This window comes from Lissotriton helveticus, chromosome 11, assembly GCF_964261635.1.
Source record: "Lissotriton helveticus chromosome 11, aLisHel1.1, whole genome shotgun sequence".
NCBI classification, from domain to species: Eukaryota; Metazoa; Chordata; class Amphibia; order Caudata; family Salamandridae; genus Lissotriton; species Lissotriton helveticus.
In genome coordinates this window covers 11841442-11862833 of record NC_136072.1, presented here as the reverse complement: position 1 = coordinate 11862833, position 21392 = coordinate 11841442, and the positions used below count along the sequence as shown (strand labels likewise).

Genomic DNA, 21392 nt, shown 5'->3' with positions numbered 1-21392 from the left:
CCGCAATCCAACACTTTCCCTACCTTTGCATTTCTTGTAGTGGGAATGGTAAATATTACCCCTCCACAATCCAACATTTTTCCTACTGACTGGAGTGGAAATAGTAAATTGTATCCCTTTGCAATCCAACACTTTCCCTACTGTTGTACTGACTGAAGCAGGAAAAATAAAATAAAATGTACCCATCCGCAATCCAACACTTTCCCTACTGTTGTACTGACTGGAGTGGGAGTAGTACATTGTACCCCTCCGCAATCCAACACTTTCCCTACTGTTTTACTGATTGGTGTTTGATTATTACATTTTACCCCAATGCACTCCAACAGTTTTCCCTAATTTTGTACTGGCTTGAGTGGGAATAGTAAATATTACCTATCCGCAATACAACACTTTACCTACTGTTGCATTTACTGGAGGGAGATTTGTAAATGTTACCAAGTTTTATTATCTTTGCATTGCGTGGGAGTGAGAGTAGTACATTATTTATATATTTATTATAATAGTTTGTGAAGTTTTGTATAAATTGTAATGGGAATAATATATTCATTAAATTTGATATTTTATAATGTATTTTATATTCTTGAAATATATATTTTTATGTTTTTGTTTATTTAAAAATATAATATTAATGCATTTTAACCCTTTGCATGCGTCGGACGGCCCCCGGCCGTCCGACGTCACGGTGGGCGGGTGCGGAGGACGTCCGGGGGCCGTCCGAACCACGCCCAGTCATAAATCACCCGCACCGCGGCGGAATTCGCGCCGCGGTCAACGGGTTAATGTTTTTAATGTATAAAATGTTTACTATATACATTGTTACAATTTTATATTAGTTAAACATTTAAAACTGTAAGATAAATTAAAATTATTAGTTTAATAATGGTTTTTACATAGATATATATATATATATATGTGTATTAATTATTATATATGTGTACTTAACTTTTTCTAATCAAGTTTATTTCTAATATTTGTTATTAAAAAAACAATATTTATTACAACAAGATTTATTACAGTGATATTTTCCGATATTTTTGTACTTAATTATAGGATGACGATATTTCTGACATCAATATTTTGGTCACCATATTTTGGTATGGGGATATTTTTATGGTCGATATATTGCCAGTGAATTTCACCAACAACCCTAGTCTTAGTCTCCTTGGTTCTGGTCATAACTTCTTGTCCTATTCTGCTTTTTATCATAACCTTTGCCTTTTGGCCATCATGGCACATCTTGGTTGTCCCAGTCTTGTTCCATCCACTCTTGTACCTGTTTGGTCCTCTTGGTGCTAGTCACCTTGTCCTCAACTTCCTAGCTGTGGTACCACAGGTGCTGGTCCACATTGTCTCATGTGCCTTGGCCCTCTAGTTACCTTGTCCTCAACTTCCTTGCTGTGGTACCGCAGGTCCTGGTCCATTATGTCTCATGTGCCTTGGCCCTCTAGTTACCTTGTCCTCAACTTCCGTGCTGTGGTAACGCAGGTCCTGGTCCATCATGTCTCACGTGCCTTGGCACTCCCTTAGCCTTTGTCTCCTGGGTTGGATTATCCTGGTCTTGAATCTGTTCCTTGTCCTTCTAGTCCTACTGGTGAGACAGCCATTGATCCTGGTCCTCTTGATCCAGCTTGTCCTTGTTCGAGTCCTCATGAGCGTGACCATTTTTATTTGGTCCTCCTGGCCACCAATGTTCAATCCCTTGTTCTATCAGGTTCTGGTTGGACTTCTTACAACGCATTCTCCTCACCCTGGACCTGCTACTTGCAATGACTGCTCTGCCTGTTTGGTATTCTGAACCCTGGTCCCCTAATTCCTGATCCTCATGACCCTCTTTGCCCTGTTTCCAATCCTCCTGGTCATGATCCTTTTAGTTCCTCTAGTCCTCCTTCCTCTGGTCTTCTGTGTGCCCTTGGTACTGGTCCCCCTGGTGTTCGTACTCACTGTACTGCTAATCCTGGTCCTACTAGTCACTGTCCTTCAGGTTCTGATCCTCATCTTCCTCTTTATCTGGCCCCAATCCTACTGGCAGTAGTCCTCCTGCTCCTTGCGCACCTGATTTTGTGATCCTGGCCCATAACACATCCTCCGAGCCTTTCCTAGATCTGATGATGCTTGACCTCCAGTTCATGCTAGCCTATGAACTTCCTGTCCCTTCAGTTGATGTTCCTGCTCTGCTTGCTCATCATTCTTATGTATTCCTCCTCCTCGTTATTTGGATCCCGTCCCCCTGCTTCACAGGCTCCTGGACCTTTATTTCCTCCTTACTCAAATTCTCACCCATCAGTTCTCCTAATCCTGCTTTTCTTGGTTTATCTAGGCTTCTAGTTAGCCTGTTCCTACCTTCTGCTCCTGACCCCTGTAGTCCTGGTTTTAGTTCTGGTACTCCTTTGTCTAGTCCTCGTGTATGATGTCTTCTGGTTCTGGTCCTTCTTGCCTTGTTTTTCAAACCCTACTAGTCTTCCTAGTCTCCCAGTTCTACCTTGTTCTTGTCCATCTGACCTTGGTTCCCTCTATCATAATCCTTCTAGTAATGCTCATCCTGAGTCTGGTCTTTCTCATCCCTTTGTTACTGATCCTCCTTGTTCCCATGATGCTTGTTAACCCCACTGGTTCATTTAGTCATTTTCACCCTGATTTAGCATCCTCCAGAGTCCGACCCTCATTGAGCTTCTGATACCAGCTCCAAAAGCCTTGACTTCCTGGATATTTATATCCCTCCAGGTAATTTTCATCTAGGGCCTCCTGGAAACCCTGTTCAATTCCTGCTGTGGTCTTTCCGATCCTGTTGCATTTGCTTTCTTGCCTCTTGGTTATACTTGATCTGATCTCTGTGGTCCTTCTTTCTCTGATCCTCCATTCCATTGGTCTCCTTGTACTGGTCCTCTTTTATCTGTCTACCTGGGTCTTTTTCTCTTGACCCTGCTTATGCTCAACCCTCTGGTCCAGGTTGGTTTTGCTGCACTAATGCCCTCTTAGCCCTACTTGCTGTTATGGTCTTCTACCCCGGGTCCTACTTTTACTGTGGGCCTTTGCCCTCTAAGTCCACATCCCCCTCTTCCACATCCTCATGTGCCTCCTGATCCTTTTCACCCTGGGTCGCCTAGTCTGATTTTTCCCTGTCGTGTTGCTCCTCACCTATTTGTTCCTGGTCCCCTCTGGCATTGGTAACCCCGATCCTCATGGTTTAAGTCTCCTCAGCCTGGCTCTTCTTGTCCCAGTAGTGGTAGGTCTGATCATCTTAGCCCTCCTAGTGGTCCACCTCCTGGCCCTTCTTCTCCTATTGGTCATCATCCTCATCCTACTGGTCCTTCTCCTTACTTTCCTAGCCCTCCTCCACAAAGTATTTAGTCAGGTACAGCTTTATATATTTTTGGGCTTCCAGATTTATTTTGCTGAAACAGCACTCTCAAGGACAGAAGTGAGTGCTTAGAAAAGACATAACTATGCCCACTCAAAACACTGCTTAGCATGTTAAAAACCAAAACTACTCTTCATAAGATACATTGTCTGGGTGACTTAAAATGTTAGTGTGGCCAAAAAACAACGAGAAGAAATGAAGATATTTCTGTGATTTGCATATTTATCGAGAAGGTAAACATGTCTGACACATTCTTAGGGTTACTACCCTTGGTTAATCTGAAAATATGCCATGGGTTGCTGCGTGGAGACGTCCACTCTCCAACCGTGTAACACCTTCCCAGAGCAGAGTAATGCAGTGCAGTGACTATCAATGCTTTGGGTTAATCTTGATTTACCAAGCCAAGCAGGGCCACACAAGATGGCTTTGTGTAGCAAATCTGACTTAAGGATCAGATTGCCCTTGGGTCTCCTTGAGTGACACATTTTCAGTGCGGCCCTTTGATAAATCTGGGCCCTAGTGTGCATTGGTGCTTCTGGTGGCTGATGGGTGTGCAACACCCGAGACCCTTCCTGATACACCACTGAGTGTATGTGAGTTCATTACACAGTCTGTATGCCAAACTGGCCGACGCATTCCCAATAAGGATTAGTTACTTACCTGTAATCCTAGTTCTCTTCCAGGGGTATCCTCATCAAAGTCATAAGCATTAGAATATTCCCGCCCATGCGCCGGACCCCGGAAACAATATATTATATGTGCCCCACATATATATAGACATATATATATAAATATATATATATATATATATAAAAATAAGCAATTGCAGCCAAATAAAACAACAGAGCTGTAATATGCTGTGAAGAATTTCCACCATACAGTGTATTTTGCATTAGAAACATGAGAAACAACACCAATGCTTGTTTAGAAACTGTTTTAATGCTTAAAAAACAGTAGAAATTCTCATAACACACTGTAAACATATACAGCTCCCAGGCTGCATTGCAAATCCCCAGTCTAAAAAGACTGAAAAGCTAACCTGTAGCTGAATGCACTAAAACTGACGCTGTGCCTTTAAGGCACCTCTGCCCCTAGCTTCCCATCATGCCTCAGGGGTTACAGTTAGGTCAGTTGTTCTTTTCGGAGACTGAAACCCAAACCATGGTAATAACAGGTTAAAAAACATCTATGTAATAAACAAAGTCCTTTGCCCGGGGAGGCGGGAGGGTTGCTTATGACTTTGATGAGGATACCCCTGGAAGAGAACTAGGATTACAGGTAAGTAACTAATCCTTCTCTTCCAAGGGATCCTCATCAATAGTCATAAGCATTAGAATAGAGTAGCGAGCCTCACCTCATCCCTGCGGGCAAAGGAATCAACAGATAACATTCATATCCGTAGGCCCAAGAATAGGCCTTATTCTACCCAAAAAGGTTTCTCATTGTCGCGGCCAATCCGGAGCAATTAGGATCATGTCCATGCTCGATCTGATGAGCTTGGCCACCACCTTCGGAATCAGTGCCAGAGGGGGAAAGGCATAAGCGAACATTCCTGTCCACTCCAGCAGGAGAGCGTTCCCTTGCGTCCCTGGCCGGTGGAACCTGGACGCGAAGGCGTGGCATTTGGCGTTTTCGTCGTCCGCAAATAAGTCTATGTCTGGACGACCCCAGCAACGGAAGAGTTCTTCGACCACTTCGTCGTTTAGCACCCAGTCTGGCTGATCTTCGAAGTGCCTGCTGAGTGCGTCTGCTTTTGTGTTTAGCTCGCCTGGAAGGTGTACTGCCACCACCGACAGTCCCCGAGCCAGAAGCCAGTGCCAGATTGTCTGGGCCTCCAGAGACAGAGGGTGAGATCGAGTTCCTCCCTGCTTGTTCAGATAGAACATAGTTGTAGTGTTGTCCGTCTGAACCAGGACTTTGTCCGTTGTTATTGCTGGAAAGAACGCTTTGAGCGCCAGATGAACTGCTCGAAGCTCCAGCATGTTGATGTGGTATGTCTGAAGGTTGGTCGACCAGCGACCCTGAATCTGAAGATGACCCATGTGAGCACCCCAGCCTTCTACAGATGCGTCCGTTACCACAGACAGCGAAGGAAGAGGTTGCTGAAAAGGGACTCCCTGCAGGACATTCCGAGGGCGAGTCCACCACTGTATTGAGGTCAGTGCTGCTTGAGACAGGATGATTCGATCCTCCCAATCTCCAGTCGCTTGGTCCCACTGATCCTCCACAGACTCTTGTAGAGGCCGCATCCTCAACCTGGCGTTCGGTATTAGGAAGATGCAGGACGCCATGGAGCCCAACAGAGACGCTACGTCTCGCACCTTTGGACGAGGAACCTGAAGTAACTTTTTGCATTTTTGTCCCATGGAAGATAGTCTCTCTTGCGAAGGAAACGCTCTTCCTAACTTTGTGTCTAGAACTGCTCCCAGATAGTGGATAGTTTGCGTGGGCTGCAGGATCGATTTTTCTGAGTTCACATGGAGGCCGAGCCTGTGTAGCTGTTGGAGACACAGGTGACAGTCTTTGGTGGCTTGACGAGGCGACGGACTCTTCAGGAGCCAGTCGTCTAGATATGGGTACACAAAGAGACCTTTTTTGTGTAGACACGCCGCTACCACTGCCATGCACTTGGTGAAGACCCTTGGTGCGGATTTGAGTCCGAAAGGAAGCACTTTGAACTGGTAATGCTTGGACCCTACCAGGAACCTCAAGCACTTTCGATGACCTGGTGTAATAGGAATGTGGAAGTACGCGTCTTGTAAATCCACCGAACACATCCAATCTCCGATTTGTAGATGAGGACATATTTGGTGGAGTGCCAACATGCGAAACTTCTCTTTGACCACCACTTTGTTGAGGAGTCGAAGATCCAAAATCGGTCTGAATTTGCCTTCTTGGTCTTTTTTGGGGACAAGGAAATATCTTGAGTACACTCCTTTCCCCCTTTGGGATAGGGGTACCTCTTCGATTGCGTTTTTCTTTAAGAGGACGCTCACTTCCCTTTGGAGGAGCTCTAGTTGGTACGAGCGAGACTTTTTTGGAGGAGCCGGTTGTGGTTTCTTCCTGAAACGTAGCGCATATCCATTGCGCAGTATATTCAGCACCCACCGATCTTTCGTGATGCTGACCCACTCTGCCAGATGTTGTGCAGCACTTCCTCCCACTGGAGTGGGTAACGGTGTCAGAGGAAGCCACTGCTCAGGCCTTGCCTCCTCTAGGTGTGGTACAGGACTGATGATGTCCGCCTCTACCTCTGCTCGACCTTCCTCCTCTGTATTGTGGCTTTCCTTGTGGCTTGTTTTGAGACCATTGAGGGGTTTGAACCCTCTGTTGGCCTCCCCGGTTTTTGTTGGTCTTGAAGTGTCGTTTGAACGGTGCTTTCTGTTTCTCCAGACCTACTTGCCTTTACTGTGTCTAACTCAGTCTTCATACGGGCCATTTCCTGATCGGCATGCTCCCCGAAGAGTGAAGATCCGGAAAAAGGCAGATTAAGGATGCGCTGCTGTGCATCTGGTTTGAGCCCAGTTAAACGCAGCCAAGAGGATCTCCTCGCACATATCCCATGTGAGTAGTTATGTCCAGCTAGAAGGGCGTTATCTGCTGATGAACTAATCATTTGGTTTGCCACCAAACAGCCCTCCGTCACTGTCTCCTCAAAGTCCTTCTGGTCCTCCTTGGGCAATTTCCCTTTGAATCGTTCCATGGAGTCCCATAGGGCTCTATCGTACCTTCCCAGAAGGGCTGATGCACTAGAGACTTTCAGGGATGAAGCTGCTGTGCTGCATACCTTGCGTCCCCAAGAATCTTGCGTCTTGCTGTCTTTGTCAGGAGGAACTGACGAAGAAGGAGCGACTGTGTGATTCTTCTTAGCTGAGGCTACAATAACTGAGTCCGCCGCAGGCTCGCCTTTAACAAAGATAGGATCTGAGTCGGCCGGCCTATATTTTTTCTGGATACGTGCCGGTACTGCCCTGATCGTTGCTGGCGTGAGGAAAACCTCTTTGATTGGGTCCATTATTCCTGGAACTAATGGGAGCAACGGCCGTGTATATGATTTGTGATGAAGGGTCTCAAAAATCACAGTAGTGGACACCTCTGGAGTGGTCATCTCTATATTCAGTTTGTGAGCACCCCTTTGCAAGACGTCCAGATATGTGTTGACGTCGTCAAGAGGGGAAGCTCTTGAGCGAGGGCTGTCTGCCAGCGTTGGAGAGTAATCCCCTTTAGAAGATACAGGTGAAGATGGAGGGGAGGATGATGGAGTTCTTCTTCTCCTGTAGTGAAAATGCTCCTTCCTCACCGGTGATCTCCTAGGTCGTTCCTCCCTTCGAGGAGAACGTGATACCCTCTGATGTACTGGAGATCTCGAACTCTCAGTCCGTACCTCCTTTCTCGGTGTTCGAGATTTGGGTTGCTCCCTCCTTGGCGATCGGGAGACCTTAGGGGCATGCGACCTGTCCGCTCCTCTCTCTCGTGAGCGTGATCGGTGAATGGCAGGACTCTGTCCATCTGCCTCTTCTGCTTGCTGAAGAGGGGACCTGTGGACTGGACTCAAGTACCTTTGAAGTCTCTCTGGTGCCTTAGAATCATTCCAATTACTCAAAGGAGCATACCATCTTGGCGAGAGTCTTATATGTGAAGTGTACCCCCGCTGGGGACTCTTTTGAACCGGACTCCTACTCCTAGAAGATGACCCCGTTGAACCCGAGGCACTTGAGGAGGAATGGAGTGAAGCAGATTGTGTCACTAGGACTGTCGAAGGCACCGAAGGAGATCTCCGTCTCACCGGTGTTGGAGGACATCTCAAAAGCCTTTCCCTCGACGTCGAACGCCTCTGCGGCGTCGACGGGGTGATAACCTTCGGCGTTGAATGCTTCGACGTTGACCTGTGGTCCCTCGACGTCGATCGGCGATGATGCGCCGATGGCGGAGTCTTCTCCCTCGACGTCGAACGGCGTTGCCCTGCCGTCGACGGAGGTCTCGACGTCGAAGGGCGTTGCCCTGCCGTCGACGAAGGTCTCGACATCGAACGGCGTTGCCCTGCCGTCGACGGAGCTCTCGACGTCGACCGGCGACGGAGATGGCAATCGACAATGTCCTGTCGTCGACGATGCCCTTGATGTCGACCTGGCATGTGGCGACGGCGGAGGATCGGACATCCTCGACGTCGAGCGCCGACGTGCCTTCAATGATCCCTTCCTCGACGACGATCGTCCGAGGGGGCTCTTGCTCCTCGACGCCGAGCGCCTCCGTGGAGACGTCGGCGGAGGTGTCACACTCTTCGAAGCCTGTCGACGTCGAGACGACGGCGAGTGTGATCTGTCTCTCGACGCCGACCGTCGCCTGGTTGACGGCGGCGGAGTTGACTTATGTCTTGACGTCGATCTTCTCGTCGACGGCGATCTCGTGGCTTCTCTCGACGCCGATCGTCGCCTAGTTGACGACGGCGGAGCTTTCTTCGACGACGGCGAACTTCTTTTCGACGACGATTTCCTCAACGACGCCGATCTCGACGTTGACGGAGCTTTTTCTCTCGAACTGTCCATCAGATGTTGTTTTTTCAGCGCCGAGCCCGGTGCTGAGGTTGATGGACGCTCTGACTTGCCTTTGGAGGGAGTTCTGGGTCTCTTTGAACTCTTCCTCTCTGTAGATCTTCCTCTCATGGATCTCTTTCTGTCAGACAGATTTTTACAATGGGAACAGTCTTTAGGATCATGATCCTCTGGCAAGCATAAAATACAGACCTCATGAGAGTCCGTTTTTGCCTTCTTGTGGCCACAAGAAGGGCAATCATCAAATAATGAGGGCATCCTGACAGGAAAACCTCACAAAAAATTGACCATGTCATGAATGATGTAATATGTGACATGATCAGCAGTGGATTGCGGGTGCGCGATATATAGTTAGTGCAACTAACTATATATGGAATTTCAATGGTTTTGTGTGAGTAAAATAAGGTTTTTTAAATGCTAATTCCTAACTATATATGGTCTATAACCTATGTTTTTTTCAGTGAATTTTCAAGGTTTTGTAAATGCTAATTCCTAAATATATATGGTCTATAACCTATGGTTTTTTCAGTGAATTTCAATGGTTTTTTAATAGCAAATATCATAAGCTGTCGAATGTCAAGTACGTGGTAAGTAAAAACATTTTCGTGTTTATGCACACTGATCTGCTTTGAATGCTGCCCCCCACCCCTCATTTCTATTAGGAGTACTCTCTCTTTGCAGATAGTGAAGGGTAGTTAACGCAGGCCTTTGCCCCCGTTGTAATCCGTCGTGCCTGCTTCTCTCTCCATTTGATTGATTGTTCTCTTTGGTTCATTCTCTATTTACAAACAAGCACAGAGTCGCAATACTCTGTTTAGTCTTTGCAGATAGCGAAAAATCGTGTAAAAAAACAAAAGGAATCGAGCAAAACCAGTAGGCCACTGATGGGATCTCTTTTTGACCTCCCTAAAATAGAAACATTAGGAACAACCTGTTGATAATACCAATGTGTATGTACATAAGCGGCGTTCATTTGTGTTCACAGTACCCCTTGTTGATTGTTTGAATCGACCATTGAATTGTTCGAAGTTGGTTCTCTTAAGAATCTTCTCTGCCTGCAAACGAGGAAGAATAGGAATATTCTCTCTCCCTTTGCAGATAGTGAAGGGTAGGTAACGCAAACCTTTAACACGTCGTGCCTATTTCGTTCCTCATTGATTGATTGTTTCCCCAAACATTGACTGTTTGGGAATTGGTTCTTTTTGGAGGAATTCCCTGTTTGCAAATATACGTAGGAAAATCTTTGCAAATAGTGAAAGGGTACGTAATGCGGACCTTTCTCCCCCATTGTAATCTGTCATGCCTATCTACTCCCCACTGATTGATGCACCTGTCTCACCCGGACCATTTACTAGAGATACGTCATCTGGCCCGACCAGAGAGCACCCCTAGTGAAAAGGACATATGCAATAATAACGAAGTGATCACTGTATCCTGTTAACAGAAACTTTAGCATGAAACAACCTGGAAAGAAAAGAATAGGAAAACGAAAATCAGTAGGCCACTGATGAACATGAACTTTTATTAAACAACGAACAAAGAAACGATAACATAACGTAATGATAAAACCTATTAATGTCCTAGAAACAAGAAAACGTTAGAAATATGCCAGTGGTGAGAGACCAGAAAAACAGTAAGAGAAACCAAATCACCCCTCGCTGTCCCACCGCCTGCCACGCCAAAAAAATCGATAGACTAGGGAAAATGCAATTCAGTAGAACATCCGCCCCCACTCTGGAAACTTCCAAGGTGGGGCAGGGTTGCGGCTACGCCCAGCCGGGAGCAGCCCATATAAGGCGGGTCCTGCTGCCACGCCTCGGCCAGGAGATCCTAACGTAGGGTGTAGCCGGAGGAGAGGCCGAGGCCAGCGGGACCCGGCCAGGGGATTGCCTTTACAACGCTGAAGAGTTGCAGGGGGGGGAATGTCTCCTCGACCCTCCCCTCTCTCTCCCAGTCTGGCCGCGGTGGCCCTTGAGAGTTTCAGGTAGTCCGGGGATTGCCTTTACAACGCTGAAGAGTTGCAGGGGGGGAATGTCTCCTCGACCCTCCCCTCTCTCTCCCAGTCCGGCCGCGGTGGCCCTTGAGAGTTTCAGGTAGTCCCGCCACATGCTCTTCCGGTCCGGCCACCAACGGTCGGGGGGCCGAGGCCGACGGGATCCGGCTGCAGCCGATAAACCAAGGAACCCGTTCATGGGGCCAGAGCCAGGGGCGTCCGGCCGACATCCACCGGAAGCCCGGCCCAAAGACGGACGGGACATTTTTTCTTTTCTCCTTCGTAATAGCAGCGGCAACACGCCAGGCACCACTTCTTTCTTCAAAAATGGCTTTGACAACACTGGGGGGGATGTCTTGCACATGCATCCGACCCCCCCCCCGTCCTCATCGCCACCGGCCATAACAAATGTCAAGCGGGGCGCCGTGGGGTGCACTGGGAGGGAGAGACGGTGCGAACAGGCCTCTCCCGCCTCCTCAGGTGAAGGCTTCCCAGCTGCACCCTCAGCGCTCCAGGCGCCCCGAAAAGGGTTCGTCCACTGTGGCGATGCTGCAACGTCTCGCCCGGCAGGGTGGAGCCCGTCCGCTCATGTGACCCCGCGATCGCCGGTAGCTGCCGAACTCTCAAAATGGCGATCGACCTGGCAAGAGCGGGCCCAGCATGAAGAAATGGCCCGGTCACTGGTTGACTCCACCACCGTAGTCCTCCACGACCTTGAAGATTCTACAGGAGCCGCAGGAGTCTCCGACCCCCGATGGGGAATGACTGCCATGATCGCCCGTGGAGTGACGAAACTGTATCCGCGGGACGTCGGCGCTCCCATGCTGGCGCCAGCCTCACTTTGAATTACTAGAATCCTGCAGACCTTACTTCCGGTGAAAGCACAGTGTGACCCGTTGGAAAAATTGTTGCACCCCCTCCCCTTTTGAAGTGATAGTTCAAACCACCGATCCTTTCCTTTGCCCTTTTAACGGAACTTTGGACTGCCTCCCCCTCTTTTACATTTTCTAGAGAAAACAAAACATTAACCACTACATTACCATAGCAGTTGACACCAGAACTGTTTTCAAATTGAAAACCAACAACATCTTCAACAGAATCCTTTTTGTTTCTGCTGTGACCCTGCTACAGCACAGGCATTGTCCCCAGCAGTAATTCTGCAATGCCGGTAAGAATAGCTGTGGTGCCTACTGGACTCACTCACCCCCGCGGCGCCCCACGCCGTTATTTGCTGGGCGGCAACTTACTAGACATCACTTTCGTGCCATCTAGATTTCAGCGCGTTCTGCTGCCTTGGAACTATTCGCACAACAGACTGCTACTGACGACCCACCCCCAGGCAACATCTTCTGAATTTTCATAATTTGAAAGAACTAGTAACATGTCCTCATCAGGAATTCAAAAGAAATTGCCACGGTCTCTTCGTTGTTTAAATGTTTTTACTGTTTTTGTTTTGTTGTATATATTTACATGTTATTAAAGTTTTATATTCCTACTACTTTGTTGGAGTGCTATATATTTTTAATGTGACACATAATTGTAAAAACTTTGATGTACAAAGAGTCATTCCTAGAATCTTCCGCTTCAGGCTCGGTCCCCTCCCCAATCACAATACAGGATGGTTTTCAGATAGTAGGAACACGTGTGGTGTGACGGATCTCATCGGGTGTGGGCCTTGATCTACTATAACTCCTTTGAAGAGGGGTGATTCTTTACAGCTGGAGCCATAAACTACATCTGCAGGGCTAGCTGATAGCCTGGACAATCGGACACAGAGGAAGAGGAGTGTCAGAGGGTGCGGTAGTGAATAGGGCGAAAGGGAGGTGTCGGGCGGGCACAGAGTGTGATTCTCAGGGAAGAGCAGCGCAGATGGGGGGAGGTTTATTGCCCATGCATAAGACAGAGTGCGGGGGTGACCAGTGGGGAAGATGCTTGCGAGGGTGGGGAGCCATGCTACGAATCGACAGCGTGCAGAGAGTGGGTCTGGTCAAGGCATCTAAAATGGCTGCCGTGCACGACAAAAGTGTGGCATTTCAAAAAAGGCAAGATGGCGCAAACAATGTTTTTCAACACTTCCTCATTTCCTTCGAATCGAACGTTAACAGACGTTGGTGCATATTACCAAAGTTAAACGATATTTATCGCTAACGATGCTTACCAACGAATTTTTTACCGCTAAGCATCGTCAGAAATTATCGAAGATAAACCTTGCTATTATCAAGGTTTATCGCAAATGCGATAAAAAACGGCCGCAAAGCATGAATATCGCTAAAAAGTCAGCGATATTCATGCATTACCGAGCTAATGCTCTTAGCCATGTCATCCACCTCCCATTGGATAACATGGCTAAGAACTGCTCAGGGCAGGTGTTACTTTTTGGAGATATTCGCGCTTAGCGCGAATATCTCCAAAAGTTGGTAATAGGAGATATATATCTTGCATGTTGTAATGCAAATTATTGTGGTAAATGGAACTCATACCATAATCTCTCAGGAAAGCAGAAACTGATCCTTTTGGGACCGGCTGAGAAGGCCTAGGGGGTGAGGGGTACTCTACTTTGCCCCCTTTTCACGTTCCGAACTATTTTATTTTACTCTCTTCTGTAATTACACAAAATAGCAGTGATAAGATGCATCAGAGACACACAGTGAGAGAAAGGAGGCCGGAGATGAAAAAGAGATGTCAAATACACATTGGAGATAATATAGTGGGAGAAGGGAAGTAAATATGAGTAAACTTACCATGTAACATAAAAATGTTGCACTCTATACTATAAGTCTCATTTTATACTACAATCACTTCGCTACAACCTCATAAATTAAAAATAAAAATGAATAATGTCTCAAACAATTTTTGATTTCTAAATATAAATTTATTCTTCAGAATTTTCTAAATTTGAAAGAACTAGTAACATGTCCTCATCAGCAATTTCCTCTTCAATCATCTCATCTGGAATCTCCTCATTAAAAGTCTGCAATGATGATTCTTGTAACTCTATGGTCTCCAAACATTCGATAAATTCGCCATCAACAGATTGATCAAAAAAATCATTCAAGTCATCTCCTCCTTGTGACAATATTTCATTATTGGTGCTGTCAATTTCAATCAATGTAGTGGAATCATTCAAGTCATCTCCTCCTTGTGACAATATTTCATTATTGGTGCTGTCAATTTCAATCAATGTAGTGGAATCATTCAAGTCATCTCCTCGTGACAATATTTCTTTATTGGTGCTCTCAATTTCAATCAATGTAGTGGAATCATTCAAGTCATCTCCTCCTTGTGACAATATTTCATTATTGGTGCTGTCAATTTCAATCAATCTAATGAAATCATACAAGTCATCTCCTCCTTGTGACAATATTTCATTATTGGTGCTCTCAATTTCAATCAATGTAGTGGACAATGCAAAAGAAATTGCCACGGTCTCTTCATTGTGAGCCATTTTATTTTGAAATTGCTTGCTGTAAATTGCAGAAAAAAATAATCACTTTCATTTATCGTTTTTAGTAATACATAATATAAAACTAACTTTATCAAGTATTTAGTATAACAGAAGGACTGCAAATCAATAACAGAAAACATTTTTCAAATTATCTTCAAGTGTACAACATAGTTCCCCTTACAAATTAACAACTCACCTTTTTAAAAGTAGGAGAAGTGTTAGTACTGTGTAAATCAAACACCAGAAATTCACCACCAAAAATTCCTCACAAATGTACCTCAGACAGTAGTATCACAAAATGGCTGTGGTTTCCTCTCATTTGAGATATATACATAACCAATTAACTTTCATCACACACAAATACAAAACCAAAGTAACATTTTAATTGGTTCTAAATTTCAACACTTTCAAATGTGTTTTCCCCATGCAATTTTCCATAGGACATTTACATACGTCTACAGCCTGAATGGCTGAACGGAATTACACCAAACTTGGCAAAATGGTACATCAAACCTAAGAGGTCAGGAAGGATCTACTATGCCCCCTTATGGTCATTTGCCCCTTCGCTTTGGCCTCCTCTTGTCTCTCGATCCTACCGAGAGACAAGATGGCGGCCGCTACGGACTGTTTGTAATGTTGACAGACGCCGGAGAACCAATCAGCTTCGCAAAGCTCCGTAACGCGAAAAGTACGCGAAGCGGAGCGCTGTTACAGATATATATCTTTTTTTGAACGTTAATTTCTCAAAATCCACTGGAGCGCATATATTGAGACCTAGCAAAGGCACATCGGGCTACCAGTCCCTAATATTTTGCCAAGTTTCGTGCAAATCCATTCAGCCGTTCGATTATTGACATTTAGATACGTCTACAGCCTGAATGGCTGAACGGAATTACACCAAACTTGGCAAAATGGTACATCAAACCTAAGAGGTCAGGGAGGATCTACTATGCCCCCTTATGGTCATTTGCCCCTTCGCTTTGGCCTCCTCTTGTCTCTCGATCCTACCGAGAGACAAGATGGCGGCCGCTACTGACTGTTTGGAATGTTTACAGACGCCGGAGAACCAATCAGCTTCGCTTCACAAAGCTCCGTTGCGCGAAAAGTACGCGAACTGGAGCGCTGCCCGGTCCGCTGTTACAGATATATATCTTTTTTTAAACGTTAATTTCTCAAAATCCACTGTAGCACATATATTGAGACCTACAAAAGGCACATCGGGCTACCAGTCCCTACAATTTTGCCAAGTTTCGTGCAAATCCATTCAGCCGTTCGGGCTAAAAGTGAGGCCAACCGCCCTATGGAAAACTCAATGTTAAAAACACGTTTTGGGACCCCCCTTTTTTCTCGACCCCCCCTGGACGAACCCCCCCCCAATTTTCAGGGGCTGCTCAGAAACAAAATGTGCCATTTTCCTGAAAATTTCAGCCAATTCCGTCCACAAACGCCAAAGTTATTAGACATAGAATTTTCAAAAATCCCATAGAGAAAAAATCCTAACTATATATACCTACTGGCGACCGCCAGTAGGTAATATATATGTCTATATATATGTGGGGCACATATAATATATTGTTTCCGGGGTCCCGCGCATGGGCGGGAATATTCTAATGCTTATGACTATTGATGAGGATCCCCTGGAAGAGAATGGCGCTGTGCCACCTACAGCGCAAGGGGCCTCGCCATGCATTGCTCATGTACATAGAATGTTTTCTCGGGCACTGGTAAGGTCTCCTTTATGCACATGTTGCAAGCATCTAATTTTTGTTCCCGGCTAGGCCCCACTGTCTAGGGCACCAATGCTGACTGTCCCCCTCCTCCTCTCTGCTGCCACTTTAGAATCACCCAGCATGTACCGCCTGTGGCCCTATAACCTGGAGGTTAGGTTCTGATGCAACCATGCATTGTTCTGTCCGCCACAGGACCTCACATCTCTGACCTCCCCAGGCTCTGCCCCTCCATCTTATCACTGATGTAGAAGGGGTCCATCTTCCTCCAGCTCTAGCTGTGAGACTGGGACTTGCAGGCTGCTTGGACAGCTCATCATCTGTGCCTTCTGTTGCCCAGTCAGTGCTATGAGCTCACTGATGGTGAAGGTTACAAGGATAGTGATATATGTATGGTTCCAGCCGCAGCTATCTTGGGTCCTGGCAGTCTGTCTCTCCAAGATTACAAACATTGCCCATAGTCAACTATGCATTTGTAGACCTTTCACACCCCTTCCTAGTTACTGACTCAATAGACCTTCATTTTTTTAAGTTCAAGTTTATTGAAACCAAGTGCAAAAAGAAAAACAAACAGAAATGCATCATACAGGATATTATAAACAGGTATAGAAAATACATAATGACGATGCAGGAATGAGAGGATTCAATAAACAATAGTATATGAGTGGAAAAAAGGGGGGTAAGGAATGGGGAAGGGAAGGAAAAAATATATGTTGGGAAGATGCCAAAGACATTATGATAGATTCTACAAAATAGGCATTGTATGCATATACATAACAATTTAAGAAAAAAGTATCAATAACGATACAAATAGAATGAATAACAGCGATGTGTAGTTTATAAATAAAAGACAACAAGGAAATAATCATGGTGGCTTTCGAACTTCATCAGATACATTTGTCTGGACAATAGTATAAGGATGCGAGGAAGGGGGAGTGGATAAATACGAAGTAAAAGGAAGCCATAGCAAATCTCTCTTAACTGCCAGGGAAATAGGAGTGACATAATTTGTATCAAGTCTATGATGGAAGCATATGGCATTTCACCATGCTGAGTAGGTGACTTTTGAGGAATCTTTCCAGTTAGAAGTTATAAAGTGAAACGCTATGGCTATTAGGAGGTCAATTAGCTTAAAATGAGATGGTGTGTGAGTCCAGGAGGAAGATAAGGAGCCCAGGAAATGAATTGACAGTGAGAAGGGAACTTTTGTAGTAAAAATAATGTTTATACAGGACCAAATTGATTTCCAAAATGCAGAAATGTGAGGGCGTAGAAAAAGCATGTGCATTAAGTCAGCTTTGGGGCGTGAGCAGGTCCAAAAAGTAGATGAAATGTCAGGGGGAAAGGACGCCAATCTTGCGGGAGAGTACAATAAGCTTTGATAAATTAAATAAAGAGATTGAGTGGTATTAGCTGCTCTTGAAGTTTTATGAATTTTTAGCCATATTTTATCCCATAACGAAACCGACCAGGAAGAGGACAAATCCTGTTCCCAAGCCAATTCAGTTTTTGGTTTAAGACCTTCTGAAGGAGATAGAAGGCACTTGTAAATACTGGAAGCTGAAGGAGATGAGCTTAGAAGAGGAAAAAGTGTGGAGCATGAAAGAGGGAGAGCATAAGCTGTGTTAGCAAGCAGCTATATTGGGTACTGGCAGTCTGTCTTTCCAAGATTACAAACATTGCCCATAGTCAAGCATGCATTTGTAAAGCTTTCACACCCCTTCCTAGTTACTGACTCAATAGACCTTCTCAGATGGATAGAAGACTGAGTCTGCTTACAGATTATTTTCTGTAGTTGCCTGAAGGTGTGTGCAGCAGGCTCCTTAACACACTGAGCCTATTTAATGGGCTTAGGTCTATGGGTAGTTATTAACCTAAGAAGGTCTCGTGGATCAGTGTATTTGTTTCAGAAATGTTTTAATTACATTATATGCACACTAATTTCCTGTGTTCTCATTTCAGAGCTCTGGAGGACAGGTACTCCTGCACTGACATGCACACAAAGTTTGGATCTGGATTCACAAGTGAAGAACAAGACATCAGGTAGAAAGACTGTGACCCAGCACTCAAAATGGGCAGCACATTCCAATTTATTGATGTTAAGTGCACTGCACTCTAGGAAAGCACTTGAAAGTTTATGGGGCTGATCATTGGAGGTCTTCTGCTGCATTTTATTTTTTGTGGGATTCAAGTTGTTTCAAATTCTTTCAACATGCATGGTTGCCAAACTAAACATTTTGTATGTAGGGGTGTGTGAAATTTGCGTAATTTGCTATCACAAAATTATGCAAAAAGCCAATCCTGCACTTAGGGCATTATTGTAGTGTGAACTGCATCCTCCTGATCATTTTGCATTTCATGCTAACAAAATAGAACTAAAAACACAAGTACCGCAAACAACAGCTGATCATCTTCTGGTAGGGCGCGTTACTCCTGTGCTCCCACAGAATATTTCTGCTGTTTAAAGATGGCCACCTCATTCATGGTATGTCGCCATGTTAGGCTTCGGCAGCTATTGGGACAAGCAGCAAAGTGTCAGTGAGATGTTACAGCGACTTCTGCTGTGCCTTCCATGAGCCAGCATCAGTGTAAAGGGACAAATGGCTCCATTCTCTGAAGTGACTGCAGTGCTACACTCCTCACACACCAGAGACCTTCCCAGCCACCTCCTGTGATCCACTGCTTGCCCCTTTAATTCCATACATAGGTGAGAGGTGACAGATGCAGGGCTGTCAAGATTCCCTTGTCCATGACTGAGGATCTCATCAAGTCAGGCTTTTATTTGCACTGAAGCACTTGTCCTGTTTATAGCATCATATATTGAGGACTGCAAGAGGGCAATGAACAGACCTGGACTAGAGAAGCTGCTCATGCTTGGACCTTGGAAACATCACAGCTCTCATGATGCAGGATTCACTGTTACATGTACTGATGTAGCATGCACTGGGACATGTACTGAAGTAGCATGCACTGGGACATGTGGGGAAGATGCAATCAGATGCTTCTTCCTTGAGGGTAAATGTTCCCTTCATTCATGATCAAGTAGCTTGAAGTAGTACAAGAATCAGTTCACAATCAAGAAGAGTCAATATATCACAATCCTGAGAAGATCATTGGACCTGGAGTGTGGAGGGTCTTTCCACACTTGTGCTTAAGATGCTGGAACCTCAGGCAGGAATGATGTTTACATATTGTATGTTTTCAGTGTTTATTACTAACCAAGGAATTGTTCTTTGTAGGAAATTGATATGCGGACCCAATGCTATTGAAGTGGAGGTAGTTCCAGTTTGGAAACTTCTCTGCAAAGAGGTAGGAGGAGCTCCTGGACTCTTAATTTGTGCAGAAAACAGTTGATTGGCTGATTCGATGTTTTATTAGGTTAATCAGTTATTAATCGGGTGAGTACAATGGCAGCTCTTTCAGATGTGACAAGCTAAATTAATATATAGATTCAAATATTCTGTCATAGCTGTAGCCTGAATCCATTGCATAATACCAAAACAGTTAGCTGCTGTTATGCATTTTTACTATCTTATTGGTGGTAATTGATCAAACCTTTTGTGGGAAATAATTAACTATCTCCAGGGATATTATGGGCCTGAATATGATGTCGATCAGACAAGCGTCCGACCGACACCATAGCGGAATGGAACCGCCCGACTATTAGTCAGAAGTTCCATCTACAGTATTAGGATTTGACAGCCCTATGGGTGGATGGAAACATCCAGGTTTTCAAACATCCCTGCACCATCTGGCTGATACCATGCGGTGCCTGCCACATGGAATAGGGATGTTTAGGGGGGCACAGGCCCCATGGCAGAGGGCAAGGGGGAAGGGGGCTTTGCTAGGGGCCCCCAAATTCAATTTCCATCTACCTTTTCATGGCAGGAAGACGCCATCAAAAGGCAGGCGAAAAGCGACATTGTAATCCCGGCAGGATAGCAATGGCTGGCGTTGCTGCCATTTTGGGATTAGTATGCTGCCCGCCACCCCCACGGACTCAGTGAGCCCATTGGAAGCAGACCGGAATTCCATTGCGGGTTTCCCACTGACTGCCAGTATCATAATTCAGCGGTCAAACAGAAACCTAGAATTTCGAGCGGAAAGCCTCCAAGGAGCTGGCGGATGGCTTTTAGACCCAGTGCTCTGTTGCAGCTAGCAGTAGCTCTTTCAGAACATACTGACCTCGAAAATTACTGGTTTATTGATTAATGTCAATAATCTAAATATTCTATGAAAGCTACTTTTATCTGTTTTCTCTTTGCTCTACACAGGTTCTAAATCCCTTTTACTTGTTCCAAGCTCTTGCTGTGGGTTTTTGGCTGTACCATGAGGGCTATATACTTTCCACTATCATCATCGTTATGACTCTAGGTTCCGTGATAGTCACGACCTATGACCTCCATAAGGTGAGTGCCCTGACTGGCTCAGAAAAGTCATCTCTTTGGTAGAGACTCTGTGAGTGTGAAATGATGAGATTGCACATGGACTGCAAGATGGAAATGGAAAATCCTGCTAAAGGCAAACAGTGTGGCATGAAATGAAGTCTGTGTGGCTACAGCTGGGGTGCAATAGTTATACATCAAGCTGACTTAAATATACTGTTAAGGCTAAACTTTGCATTCAGTGCTGCTCCTCTCAGCGGGTGAGGGAATAAAGAACAAGGGAAGCAGGGAATATGATGTGGGTAATTTCATCTATAAGAGAAGTGCCATTCCATACTATACCATACTATAACATACCATAACACGCCATACCAAACCATACTATACCATACCATAACACGCCATACCAAACCATACCATACCATACCATACCATACCATAACACACCATAACACGCCATACCAAACCATACCATACCATACCATACTATACCATAACACGCCATACCAAACCATACTATACCATACCATACCATACCATAAACCATATCATAAAGCACACCACTCCATACCATTGCTTTTGTATGTCACTATAATCTCAAAGTGTCTGAATGTTTGTGAAATATACGTTTAATCAGATGGATAGAGGCTTTGAATGGGGTTAGTATATTGGTCAGTCTGAGGTCATGTCTCATTTAGTTCCAAAGTTTTAAACTTAGGGCCACAACTGGTAACTGTTAGACCTCTTAGTCTCAGGATGGTCTTCCTGTAAATGTTTTGCCTTTACCCTCCAATTCTTGATTAAATTAATCTTTGTTAGCTCTAGGACATTTAGAAGTCACCAGGGGTTTCATGTGAGGCCCCTGGCACTGCCATTGTGACCCCTGCCTTGCCCTTGGGACCCCTAGCCTCAGAGGGGGAGAAGGTAGCACC

General features: G+C 45.3%; 1 protein-coding gene across 1 annotated transcript in view; it reads left to right on the top strand.

The window, feature by feature from the left end:
- The window catches only part of LOC144791849 (putative cation-transporting ATPase 13A4), a 652319-nt gene that overhangs the window by 130227 nt on the left and 500700 nt on the right, over positions 1-21392 (top strand). Inside the window, exons 5-7 of the mRNA XM_078666632.1 lie at positions 18038-18118; positions 19315-19384; positions 20350-20484. Of these exons, the coding sequence (XP_078522758.1) occupies positions 18038-18118; positions 19315-19384; positions 20350-20484 (286 nt within the window). The remainder of the gene's footprint in view (positions 1-18037; positions 18119-19314; positions 19385-20349; positions 20485-21392) is intronic.